At 34.7% G+C, this 12,252-nt stretch overlaps 2 protein-coding genes across 5 annotated transcripts; one reads left to right on the forward strand and one right to left on the reverse strand.

Moving 5' to 3' along the window:
- Positions 1–1,478: 1,478 nt before the first annotated feature.
- Positions 1,479–8,651, forward strand: LOC135836929 (uncharacterized). The gene is made up of 15 exons (XM_065352006.1): positions 1,479–1,605; positions 1,732–1,758; positions 1,849–1,872; positions 2,096–2,182; positions 2,284–2,337; positions 2,421–2,972; positions 3,075–3,119; positions 3,203–3,220; positions 6,193–6,303; positions 6,467–6,523; positions 6,605–6,628; positions 6,782–6,901; positions 6,998–7,045; positions 7,152–7,178; positions 7,279–8,651. Exons 1-15 carry the CDS (start codon positions 1,548–1,550, stop codon positions 7,482–7,484), a joined length of 1,458 nt encoding a protein of 485 aa, XP_065208078.1. The 5' UTR covers positions 1,479–1,547; the 3' UTR covers positions 7,485–8,651.
- LOC135836933 (uncharacterized) lies at positions 7,781–12,247 on the reverse strand. 4 transcript variants are annotated; one of them, XM_065352013.1, is made up of 6 exons: positions 12,099–12,247; positions 11,854–11,953; positions 11,119–11,243; positions 10,861–11,002; positions 10,379–10,487; positions 7,781–8,936 (listed from the first exon to the last, which is right to left on the reverse strand). In XM_065352013.1, the coding sequence occupies exons 2-5, from the start codon at positions 11,912–11,914 to the stop codon at positions 10,408–10,410; spliced, it is 408 nt and encodes a 135-aa protein (XP_065208085.1). In that variant the 5' UTR covers positions 11,915–11,953; positions 12,099–12,247; the 3' UTR covers positions 7,781–8,936; positions 10,379–10,407. The 4 variants fall into 4 exon arrangements, with proteins under 4 accessions (XP_065208085.1, XP_065208083.1, XP_065208084.1 ...); XM_065352011.1 differs by having other exon boundaries at positions 12,040–12,195; XM_065352012.1 differs by having other exon boundaries at positions 12,044–12,184.
- Positions 12,248–12,252: the final 5 nt, after the last annotated feature.

The following is a 12,252-nucleotide window of genomic DNA, read 5'->3' on the forward strand; positions in this document are numbered from 1 at the left end:
GCATGTGTGAGTGCGCACTCGATTTTTTCACTGTTTTCCCCAAATTTCGATTTGGTACCACCCCCTTCCTCCCTGGCGTGCGAAGGACAAAATTGGCTCGAAAATCGGGTTTTCAGCCCAAGTGTACCAAGATTTCGACACTATACTCGAGTTTTTCGCATTTTTATTTGATACCACCCCCCTGGGGGGCTACGAGGTAAATTGACTCAAAAATCGTTGTTTTTAACCCAAAGTATCAAGATTTCGACACTATACTCGATTTTTTCACATTTTCCCCAAATTTTCATTTGGTACCACCCCCCCTTGGGGTCGAGGGGCAAAATTGACTCAAAATTTGAATTCTGCGTTGAAAATTACTACTCAAGAGTGCCTTCTGGTATAGTTGTGATCAACCATTTCGGAGAAGAAGGTAATGCGCGCATTTTCCAGTTGCGTTTCCTAGCCAACTTCATATAGCTGCTGTTTGCACCATCTTGTGTAGAAAACGTCAGAGATTCAAATTTCATGAACTCCTCAAAAAGGTCCTATCGGTCGATAGGACCTTCTTGAAAAGCACCATTCAATTTGTAGAATGTTTAACCATGAGATGAGAGCATCTACTGACTTACAGCCCGCCATTTCGAATTGCTTCATGATTTTCTCGATATAAAGCGATTGATCCAAGGAAATATCTCCTGTAGAAGATGTACATGCGAAGATTTTCTTTACTTTGGACAAAACCAAGTCTTAGCTAGAAAAAATGGAATTGAGCATTTCAACACCCTAGTGCTTGTTTTAGACCGCACAAGCTGCTTTTTAATCGACAAACTCGGTTTGTATGTATGTACCATCGTTATAACCATCAGGTTGCCACACGTAAACTTCTTCCTTGACCTTTCCATACAGGAACGCTGCAGAGACATAAGACCAACTTTTTTTTGGCAAGTTTGCTTTAAAATATTCTTTTTAGGATGATGTCCCCTTTTTAGAAAAAAGTTGGTCCGGAGGATCGGAGGGAGGGGTGCAATTACTTCTTAACGCTGGACCATTCTTCTCAAAATGTATGAGCGACACCAAATGGTAAGTTATGACTACTTTATTTCAAAAAAATTAGAGGTTAATGTGGTGTTTCCAAATATTCTGGAATTTTTAAAATCAGAGCTGCCAGTGCAACTCTTCATGGTAGGTAAGAAGTAAGAAATTCCAAATTCATGAATTTCATTGAAACTTTATGAGTAAGTAATTTTTTCACTCCTTGGAACATAGGACTGGGATAAAGATGTTTCCGTTAAAATGTGTTACTCATCACGAAATATGACGCGATTTCGTCGATTATTCACTGACTACGTATGCAAACATGAAACAACTTCAAAACATAAAAAACACAACGTACCTAGGTATCTATTAATGTTTAAGCAGGTGTTGCAATGGAACTAGGATTAGGTATCGTCGAAGTTTTGTAACAATTGTAACAATTTTTTGACTAGTACCTAGTACCTACCTATTGATTTTTCAACATCTTCACTCATTTCATAAACTTCGCCTTGATCTAGTAGTCTAGATACAAGATGATTTTCCAGAAAGTTTTGCGATTCACTTTAAGCTCACTTCTTCCGTTTCTTATTGGTAAGTGGAGGTTTACTATCAATAATGTAGTAGCTAATTTACGTATAAATACATGAAAATATCTCATAAATTGTACTAATGAAATTTTTTGAACACATATTCAATGTGCCACTCGACAAATTATAGCAGTTTGTGTGGTAAAGGCAGGTCAACGTAAGTTCTCCACATCCATTTAGGAATAAAATCGCTCCATTTTCAATATCAAATTTCATTAAAATGATCGTTTTTTTTTCAATTTCTCAGAAACCGACAGTAAAAATCGATATGGTAAGAACTTGTATACTTTTTCTTTGAATAAAATCGCCATCTATTTTTCGAAAGAAATGGTGAATCAACACCTTGAAGATTCCATTTCCGTTCACATTCACAAGAAGATACTTCCGAACTTCAAATTAGAATATTCATCAATCTCTCATAAAACCTCGATCAAGTAGCAATCATGTGTTTCTTCCGTAAGTATACTAAATTTTAAACCAAATTTTCGTTTCAGTGGTTGGAAACTGCATATTTTTACATATCAGTACCATATCCGTAGTAGGAATGCGCGCACATCTCTCAACGGGCGAATTTTTAGGAAGTATGGCTCATATTTCAATCATCATAATTTGTACTTATAAGAGACGCATTTCAAAATTTAAGTTCACCTTACACAATTAAATTTCTCATATTTCGAAACAGGTTTCTGTACGGAACTCAGCTTAAAAGAAATTGAAAAAAAATCTGCGAAACAGGGTAAAATCTTCACATATTTTGTGGGAAATTTATGATAAAATTCTCCCCGATTACATAATTGAATTTTTATAACCGCACTATAGGTTTGGATATCACTGCCAAAGTGAAAGATTGCATACTAAATTACGCAGAAGAAGACCTGTTTCAAAAATACTTGGAAATTGGAACCGAAATCTTGGAAAAAAATAAACAACACGAAGAACAATTCGTAGAAGCTGAAAATTCGGAACAGCCAGAATCCCAGTTATTGGATTTGCAATCACTGCGAATCAGTCCATCAACTGACGTAGATGATCAGCAAAAAAATCAAGACGAAGAACTAGAAGCTGAGAAACCAAAACTACCAGAATCCCAAGTATCGGATCCGCAGTCACCAGCACGAGTCAGTCCATCAACCCACGTAGATGATCAGCAAAAAACACAACACGAAGAACTGGAAACTAAAAAAACGAAACTACCAGAATCCCAAGTATCGGATCCGCAGTCACCAGCACGAGCCAGTCCATCAACTGACGTAGATGATCAGCAAAAAAGTGATTCTCTACAGAATCCATTTGAAGAGTATGAAACTGGCATAGATGTTTCACAATCAACGGAAATATTTAAAAAGAGCGAATTCACCGCATTTGCAACAGGTGGGCAAAAGGGATTTTTCGAGATAAGGATAGACACTGAAATCATTCATTTATAATCGCGGTTGTAATTTTTACATATCTTATTATTTTTTTCATCTGAAGGATTATGCGAATCGACAGAATTCGTCAGATTTGAAGACATCGAAGGTGAGATTGTGATATGTCATTTTGAAAAACCATCGCATCATCGTCTCTGACTAATACATTTTTTAAAATTCATTTCTTCGCAGATCCCAAGGATATAACCGGTATGTACTATATATTGCACTTTTTCTTAAATAAATGCGTATCTAAATGAGAGTGGATCGCGAAAAAAATCGGTAGGATTTAGGATTTTCGTCAAGTTTAGTGGAAATCTTCATTTTAAGTTGAAAGTTTCACAAAAAATTCACTTGAAATAATTCCAAAAAATCATTTTTCATACTTCGAAAAAAATCATTGGAATTCAACGCAAAAAAATCAATTTGAAATCGCCACAAAAAATTTTAAGCTTTTAAAAATAGGTATAAAATTCTAAAATCACTACCATAAGCAAAAATTTATTACAAAATACAACAAAAAAAATCATTTAAAATAATTATGAAAAAGTTCCTAACTAAATCATCATCAAGAACAATTCATTCTAAATCACCAAAATTCTCTTTGAAATTATTCTGATAAAATTCATTTGTCATAGCTCGGAAAAAATTCACTGAAATTCAAAAAACAAAAAACAACCATCCTTGAACAATTTGTTCTAAATCACCCCAATAATTCACTGAAAAGCAGTTCGAAAAAATTTATGTCCTCACTTGAAAGAAATTCATAAGAATTCAAGACTAAAGAATTTAAAAAATGCACTTACAAGTTGAAATCATTCCGAAAAAATGCATTTGTCATCTCAATAAAATTTCATAAAAATTCAACACCTAAAAAATCCATTGGAAATCATCAGGAAAAACATTGAAAAATTTATTCCACCCACAAAAAATTCGCATGAAATCATTCCAAAAAAAAATCGTGAGAATTCAATATCTATTAAAAAAAAATTTGTAATTGGCACAAAAAATTTTAGGCTAAATTTTAAAAAAATAATCAAAAGTTCAGACAAATTTTTAAATCACCACGAATAATTCACTTGAAATCATCCCAAACTAATAATTCTAATTGTAAGCTAAATTTAAACAAATTAAAATTCTATCATTAGATGAAAATTTATTTCTAGAATAAACAACGAAAAAAATGCAAAAAAATACCTACTATAAAACCAATATAAAATCATTTGAAATAATCAAGAAAAGTTCCAAACTGAATCATCAAAGTTCTCATCAAGAGTTCTATCTTTCCCATCGTTCAATTTCAAAAATTCAAAATTTATTTTCTCAAGGTTATAGGTAATAGAGCGGGTAAATAGCGGTTTTAAAAAGGAACAAATTGGCGCATAAATTTTTTCTTCGGGAATGTGTTCGGATGGACCCTCTGAACCACCAAAAAAAAGCCGACTCTCCTACCCCTGGAGGAAAATTTTTTATGGAGCTGAAACCGGTTTCGATTCACGTTTTTTGCGTTTTACTCCGTAAATGTTAGGTTTTTGAGATAAACTACCATGACGAAAAATGTTCCCCTTCAAATTCTCGACAATTTGATACCACGCTCGATACCCATTGCTCAAGGGGGGTGTCCAAAAAAAGGGGTGGAAACAGTAGGTGTTTCAAAATAGGTCAGTCCAATAAATTGATCAAAATTACCACTTAAAATCATTCGTTTTCGCTCAAATTTTTTTTTACAAAGTCTACTCACTCAACTACTAATCAAACTACTATTGGTTTGTCTTCAACCCTCCTCGGGGGTTCGTGAGGGTTGCTTGATTTTTCAAGTAACACACTACTGAATCATATATTTGAAAAACAAATCTGGACGTGCGATATATCGAATAGTATGTTTTCGAGGTCGTTGAATACGAATGTGAACTTATTTTTTGCATACAACCCCTCAAAGCCCCTCTGTGCCCCAAAATGGGGGTTAAATTTTGAAAAATCTTGAAAAGTCGAGTGATATAGGTATCGAATGGTACGTTTTCGAGGTCGCCGAGTGCGAATATGAACTTATTTTTTGGGTCCCACCCCCCAATGTCTCTCTGTGCCCCAAAATGGGGGTGAAAATTTTGAAAAATCGTGAAAAGTCAAGTGATATATCGAATTGTATGTTTTCGAAGTCGCTGAGCACGAATATGGCTTTATTTTTTGGGCCCAACCCCTCACAGCTCCCAACTGCTCCAAAAAAGGCCAAACACTCGACTTTTCAAGATTTTTCAAAATTTAACCCCCATTTTGGGGCACAGAGGGGCTTTGAGGGGTTGTATGCAAAAAATAAGTTCACATTCGTATTCAACGACCTCGAAAACATACTATTCGATATATCGCACGTCCAGATTTGTTTTTCAAATATATGATTCAGTAGTGTGTTACTTGAAAAATCAAGCAACCCTCACGAACCCCCGAGGAGGGTTGAAGACAAACCAATAGTAGTTTGATTAGTAGTTGAGTGAGTAGACTTTGTAAAAAAAAATTTGAGCGAAAACGAATGATTTTAAGTGGTAATTTTGATCAATTTATTGGACTGACCTATTTTGAAACACCTACTGTTTCCACTCCTTTTTTTGGACACCCCCCTTGAGCAATGGGTATCGAGCGTGGTATCAAATTGTCGAGAATTTGAAGGGGAACATTTTTCGTCATGGTAGTTTATCTCAAAAACCTAACATTTACGGAGTAAAACGCAAAAAACGTGAATCGAAACCGGTTTCAGCCCCCTAAAAAATTTTCCTCCAGGTGTAGGAGAGTCGGCTTTTTTTGGTGGTTTAGAGGGTCCATCCGAACACATTCCCGAAGAAAAAATTTATGTGCCAATTTTTTCCTTTTTGCCCCTGATTTTTTACGTTATTTTCCCGCTCTATAAATCAATAAGATTTCAAATTCCAGACCGAAAATAAATACTATGTGCTAAGTGTGCTATGCACACTAAAATCGAGAATTCCATCTCTTTGAGGACCCATATCTTCCCTCCAAGAGCACTTCAGGAGCTAAAGAATTTTCTGGATTACTTTCACCTCAAAAATGAAGGTCTCCAGCGAATCTGGTCAAAATCCTCCGACTTTTTTTAGCCATCCACCTTACCTTAGTCTACTAAAATTGAGATCATTTTCCATAATTTCAAATTTTAATACCTGTGTATTTCACAGACACGTTGGTTTGCAGTGAGAAATGCATCTCGAGGTTATTCAAAAGGATTCAAGAAGTATTGGAAAATTTATGGCAGACAACGGAAGCTGCTAAGATTGCAAAAAGTGCAGGTCAGTAGCTAAGTACCTAGCTAGATATAGGCTATAGTTTATTCCTGCTCTGATGTAAAGAAGTGAAATTTCACTCGCAAAAATAATGAGAGAAAAAATCACACAAAACCAATAAATACATTCATGGACTACATTATTTAGGTATCTATTTTATGCGTTACAGAAACTCGAACAGTGGGCAAAATGCCACAGCTGCCGGACCGATTCAAATTTATCCCAGGTACAGTAAAATACCATTTGTCAAGAACTTGATGATAGAACTTCATAAAAATACTAATTGGAATAATTTGCTCACATTTAGATTGTATGGCTGCAAAGGTTTCAAGTAGGTGTCATTTTAGATATTCATACACTATACCTACATTAATTTGTCCAGTCCAAGGCATAAAGAGAACCAACTTCCAAGTTTTTATTCAAAAATGAAATAAAATTGGATACTTCTATACTCATATTTACCACAATTTTTACGTATGTACAGCTCCACAGCAAGTTACCAATGTTGCAAAATCTTATCTGCAGAAATACAATGACGTCTATTTTAAACTCCATTCTGAATACATTTTAATAACTGATGCGCAAATGGATGAAATACTACCACGTAAATTATTTATGAATCATATTCAAATATCGTGACATGTAAGCAAAAATCTATTTAAATCAGTTTTGATTAAAATGATACGATAATTTTTTGCAGAGGCCTTTTTTGATTATGAAAGTTGCGTGAAATGGGATTGTTCATTATGTAAGTACCTACATACCTATTTATAGTTACAAATCTGAAACCATTGATGATTGAACTAGCACAAATTACAAAAACTTGAAATTCTTTCTGCCGTTTGTTTTAATAGATAACCATAGTGATTTTCCATTATCTGGTGAGTAGAGAAAGAGATACCCACCTACTATAAATACTCGTATCCTTTCGTGATTTAGGTAGGTATTGAATTTTACTAAATTTTCGGTTCATTTTTACAGGCTGGATAGAGGAAAATGCACGCAATCCGGATATCAAAAATGCACTTTTCAGAATGCTTCTGCAGAAACAGCCCGAATTTCAGAATGAACCTTCTGCGGGTGACATGCTCAAAAAACAGTTGGATCCAAGTGTGGAAGTGAATACAAGTTCTGCTCAAGAAGAAGTGGACGAAAGGACTAATATAAATAAATCAAAAGTAGCATAAACTAGGCGATGTCGTCAATCATCATAATACTACCCAATAATTATAAAATAGAATAATTTTAAGTAGGTAACTCCTTATTGTAAGCTCTTGGTTCTCAAGTAATAATTCTGCATACACGTAATTCTATTAATTTGAACCTAAATTTCAATGCGACTACAGCCAGAACCGTGCCGAACGGGGGGGAGGGGGGGGTCTCTCTTCTCTTACTCGACGAAAAATTTAGGCGAAAAGTTGGGAATTTTCGGGAAAGATTGGGTGAGTTGGAAAAAGTTGAAAAAATTAAGAAACTGCTGAGATAAGTCCAACTGATATGTTTTATTCATCGCCATTTATGGCGTTAGGTGAAAGTAAAAATTACAGCTTACACAATATTTAATCGTAAGTAAGTTAATGCATTCGTATAACTGAATTGACTGTCTGAAAGAGAGGAAGCCTGGATTGACATTTTTGATTTTTGAGAGAAAATCGTATGAGAAAATAAGTAGGTATTGATCTTAATACAGCAGATCAATAGATAAAAGCGTCAGAGAAGAGCTTTTTGGCAACGTTGCATTCTCACATTGAGAATTTATGATGGATTAAGCATGACTTCGGTTTTTCAAATTCATTTGCTTCGATTTTTATTTTTCAGCTTTGTAAATTATTTTTGATTTAAAAACGGAGATTTCAAAAAAAATTAATTAGTTTTTTTCATGGCGCTTCAGATAAATTTTAATATAGCATTTAAAGAATTTAACCAATTGAAATGGGACCAATTCAATGATTCACTTTTTTCCTGCCAAAAATATTTGTTTTTTTTTGTTGGAAATTGAACGAAGTAAAGTTTAATTTTTTGGTTGCCCTTTTTTTTCTTTTTTTTTTGTTGTTGGCAGAGTGACATTTGGCCTTGAACATTTTTTCTATAGCACGCTCATCGAAACACGTATTGTACAATTTTTGGGTTCTCAAATACTCGTAAGCGGAGAAATTTTTTGTAGTTCAAAAATAGATTTTCTCTTTTTTATTTCTCTAATCAATTCAATTACCTAGATCGAAGTTGTTTGCTAATTGGTACCTGTATGATTTAATGACCTGATCCTTTCCATCCTCTCTTTCACCAAAAAACACGCTGTCATGCAAAAAAAAAAAATAAATAAAAAATTGGCAAATAAAAAAATGAAATGAATTGCATTTGCCTAGCTCGATAAAATATTGCACTGGAGGTTGAAAAAATTCCCATCTCAGCGATTTATTCTCAAACATAGGAACATAAGGATTTTTTTGACCTACAGCCTACAGGTCAAAAAATGCAAGATTTTACGTGGCTAAATGGGTAAATAATGATATAAGTATTTTAAAACAAACTTCATGTTCATTGTGGATCTTTGATTGAATTGTTTTTCGTTTATTATTTCCAACTAGAATGACATAATGTACCTCAGATGAGTATTGTTGGTAATGATGGTCATCCATCTGAAAAAAATAAAAATATAAATAAACGAGGATTCTGCAATTAGGTATTCGTACTATTACAATATCGAAGTCATTCTGGCTTAAATGAAAAATTCGACCTATTCCTAAAAAGAGAACCTTGTCAACTCATCGTCCTCACCTCCAATTTCGCTGAAATTATGGCAGACTAAAAGTTCATGTCACCAACGCAACACCTCAGAATCAAATTTTCAGCTGTCGAAGTTGATTACTGTGTTTTCTGGAGCGACTCCGGTGTGCTGGAGTAAAGCTATGTTTTGCTATGGACCTTCTGAACTACCAGAAAAAAGCCGACCTTCATACCTCCTCTGAAGCTAATTTTTTTAGGAGGCAAAAACCAGTTCTGATTCACGTTTTTTGCGATTCGCCCCGCAAATACATATTATATTTACGAGAAGAACTCGTACGACTAAAATATATGTTCTCTTTAAAATTCCATAATTTGATACAACGCTCGAAACCCATTCCTCAGGGTGGGGGGTGTCTAAAAAAAGGGGTGGGAAGAGTAGGTGTTTCAAAAAATGTCAGTCCAATAAATTAATCAAAGTTACCATTTAATATCATTCAGTTTCGCTCAAATTTTTTTTATAAAGTCTACTCATCCAACTTCTTCTAATCAAACCACCATTGATTGATCATCAACCTTCCTCGAGGCTTGGTGGGATGTGCTTGATTTTTCAAGTAACACACAACTGAATCACATACATAAGAAAAAACGAATATGGATGTACGATGTGGTATGTTTTCGAGGTCGCTGAGTGCGAATATGAACTTATTTTTTGGGACCAATCCCGCGAAGCTCCTAACTGCCCCAAAAAAGGGTCGAAATTTTGAAAAATTGTGAAAATCATGTGATATATGGAATGGTATGTTTTCGAAGTCGCTGAGTAGGAATATAAACCTATTTTTTGGGCCCAACCCCTCAATGTCCCTCTCTGGCCCAAAAAGAGGGTCAAAATTTTGAAAAATTGTGAGAATCATGTGATACATCGAATAGTATGTTTTCGAGATCGCTGAATACGAATATGGACTTATTTTTTGAGAACAACCCCGCAAAGCTCCTAACTGCCCCAAAAAAGGGTCGAAATTTTGAAAAATTGTGAAAACCATGTGATATATCGAATGGTATGTTTTCGAAGGCCCTGAACCCCAATATGCATGAACTTTCTTACTGCTTGCGATTCCTCAAACCCCCTCTTCAATCCCCCTAAATATGATACAATTTTTAAAAGACCGCCAAAAATCGTGTAATAGTTATCAACTCTGTGTGTAGTGAAGCCAACAATTTATTTCAAGAAAATTATTTCTTCTGTTTCCTGCAGTTTTTCTTGTATAAACTCATTAAATATTTACCCAAGTTCCACCAGACCACCACTACTCCTACATTTAGCTGGGCAAATACCCAGTTAAGTATTAATACGTACCACCCTGTTGGAAACCCTTTTTGTGTATTTCACTTTTGGAAGAAACTGGAAGAATTGAGTGTAGGTAAATAACAGACTAGACAGATGAAGGGAAGGTGGTTGCTTCTGTCTGCGAAACACAATAATATGTATTTTACCATTAATAAAGGTTCGAAGACGAATACAAATCATCATTCGCGCGGAGAATTTGTCTTCTCAACTACGTTATCACACAGCCCAAAATGAACGGATAATTCGCAGAAACTAGCTGTTTAGGACAAAGTAGAAGCCGGGTCAGGTAGCAAATTGCTCTCACTTAAAGGGTAAAGGGTAGGGTATTAATCACAGACCGACGTATTTTTCTCATGCTCAATCATTTTCCATTTCCTTTCAGTCTTCTTGCAAGTACTTTCAAGTTAATAAATAAATTAATTAATGTACGAGTAGGTGATACAAATACTTGAATTTTCGAAAAAAAAAAAAAACATCAGGTATAGACTTACACTGAACGCGAAGAACAACCTTCATAAACACTGCGGGGTTCTTTTTCGAAAAACATTTATAAATTCCAGTATCCCATCTGTTGGCATCCTTGATTACGACATTTTTTTTATTTGGTGCCAACACTTGTATGAAATTTTTCGCCTATTAAATTGAGAACAAGAAGGTACATAATTAATAAATCTTGTTTTGGCCAGTAAATACGAAAAAAAATCCGCGTATATACAATATATAATATTAATCATGATCAGGGCAATTACATGCGTATTGGTGTCGATTAGCCATTCAACTTCATCTGCATCGGAACAAGGTATGGTGAAGTTTTTCTCGTGATCAATTATGTCAAGTGTTAAAAGCGAGTTGTTTCTGTATGGAATTTCCAAACCTGTCGAAATTATGTTTCATATTATTATTATACTTACGTATATTACCTATCAATCGCAATACTGTAAATCCAAGCGCTAGCATAAAAATTAAATTACTACCCAAAATAGCTGGGTTTTCAAAACTGAAATTACAATTTTGCCCCCCCCCCTCCTGATTGGTGGGTCAAGAGTCAGAGATGATAGTCAGATCTCAATTTGACAAAAAAACGCGTTCGTTCGCATATTCTGTCGAATGTAATTTTATAAATAGATATAATTGATTATTGTTCAACACGTCAACGAAAACAAATTCAGCCCAGATGCCTATTTTTCACCTTCCCTTTTTCCGAGGATCCACCCCTCCCGCCACCAAGAAAATTCGACAATCTCTCTTCACCAAATTAGGCGTTCAAAAAAAAATGTTCGGATGAAAATTGTTCCTTGAAATCTCCTCTACAAAGTGGTTATCATTAAATTTTTTATCTCCAATGCTTCTGAATTTTTAATACGATCAATGATTGACACAATAGGTTTATCTGAAGAAAATGTATTTTCACATACGAGTAGTACACATATTTTGCAAATCTAAAAACCAACTTTTATTAATTGAATAAATTTTAATTCACTTACCGATGGAACTTACTGAACAAGAAATCAGCACTACGAATAAAATCAAAGGATCTCGAGTCATTTTTATCACTGGAATTACACTGATGTAAAAATTTAGTATCTGCAAGTGAAACAATGAATTAAGTAACTGTTGTTAAAGAAACAAAAAGTTTGTGCGAATTGATACGAGTACTTTTAGCTACTTACCTACTTTTAGTTAAGAAAAACAGACGACAAAAATAAAACTAAACGGGCGTTGAAACTACCTAAGTAAGTACTGAACTGTCGCCTTCATTTCGTCCCTTTTCTTCAGTTGTTTCTTTGTTCCATGTGTCTTCCAATTGTGGCTGCAACCTCTGGTGCCGCGGTAGTGTCGTTTTGCATGAATTGATAACAAAGGCTTTGATTATCAAAGAACAA

This window comes from Planococcus citri, chromosome 2 (assembly GCF_950023065.1).
Source record: "Planococcus citri chromosome 2, ihPlaCitr1.1, whole genome shotgun sequence".
NCBI lineage: Eukaryota > Metazoa > Arthropoda > Insecta > Hemiptera > Pseudococcidae > Planococcus > Planococcus citri.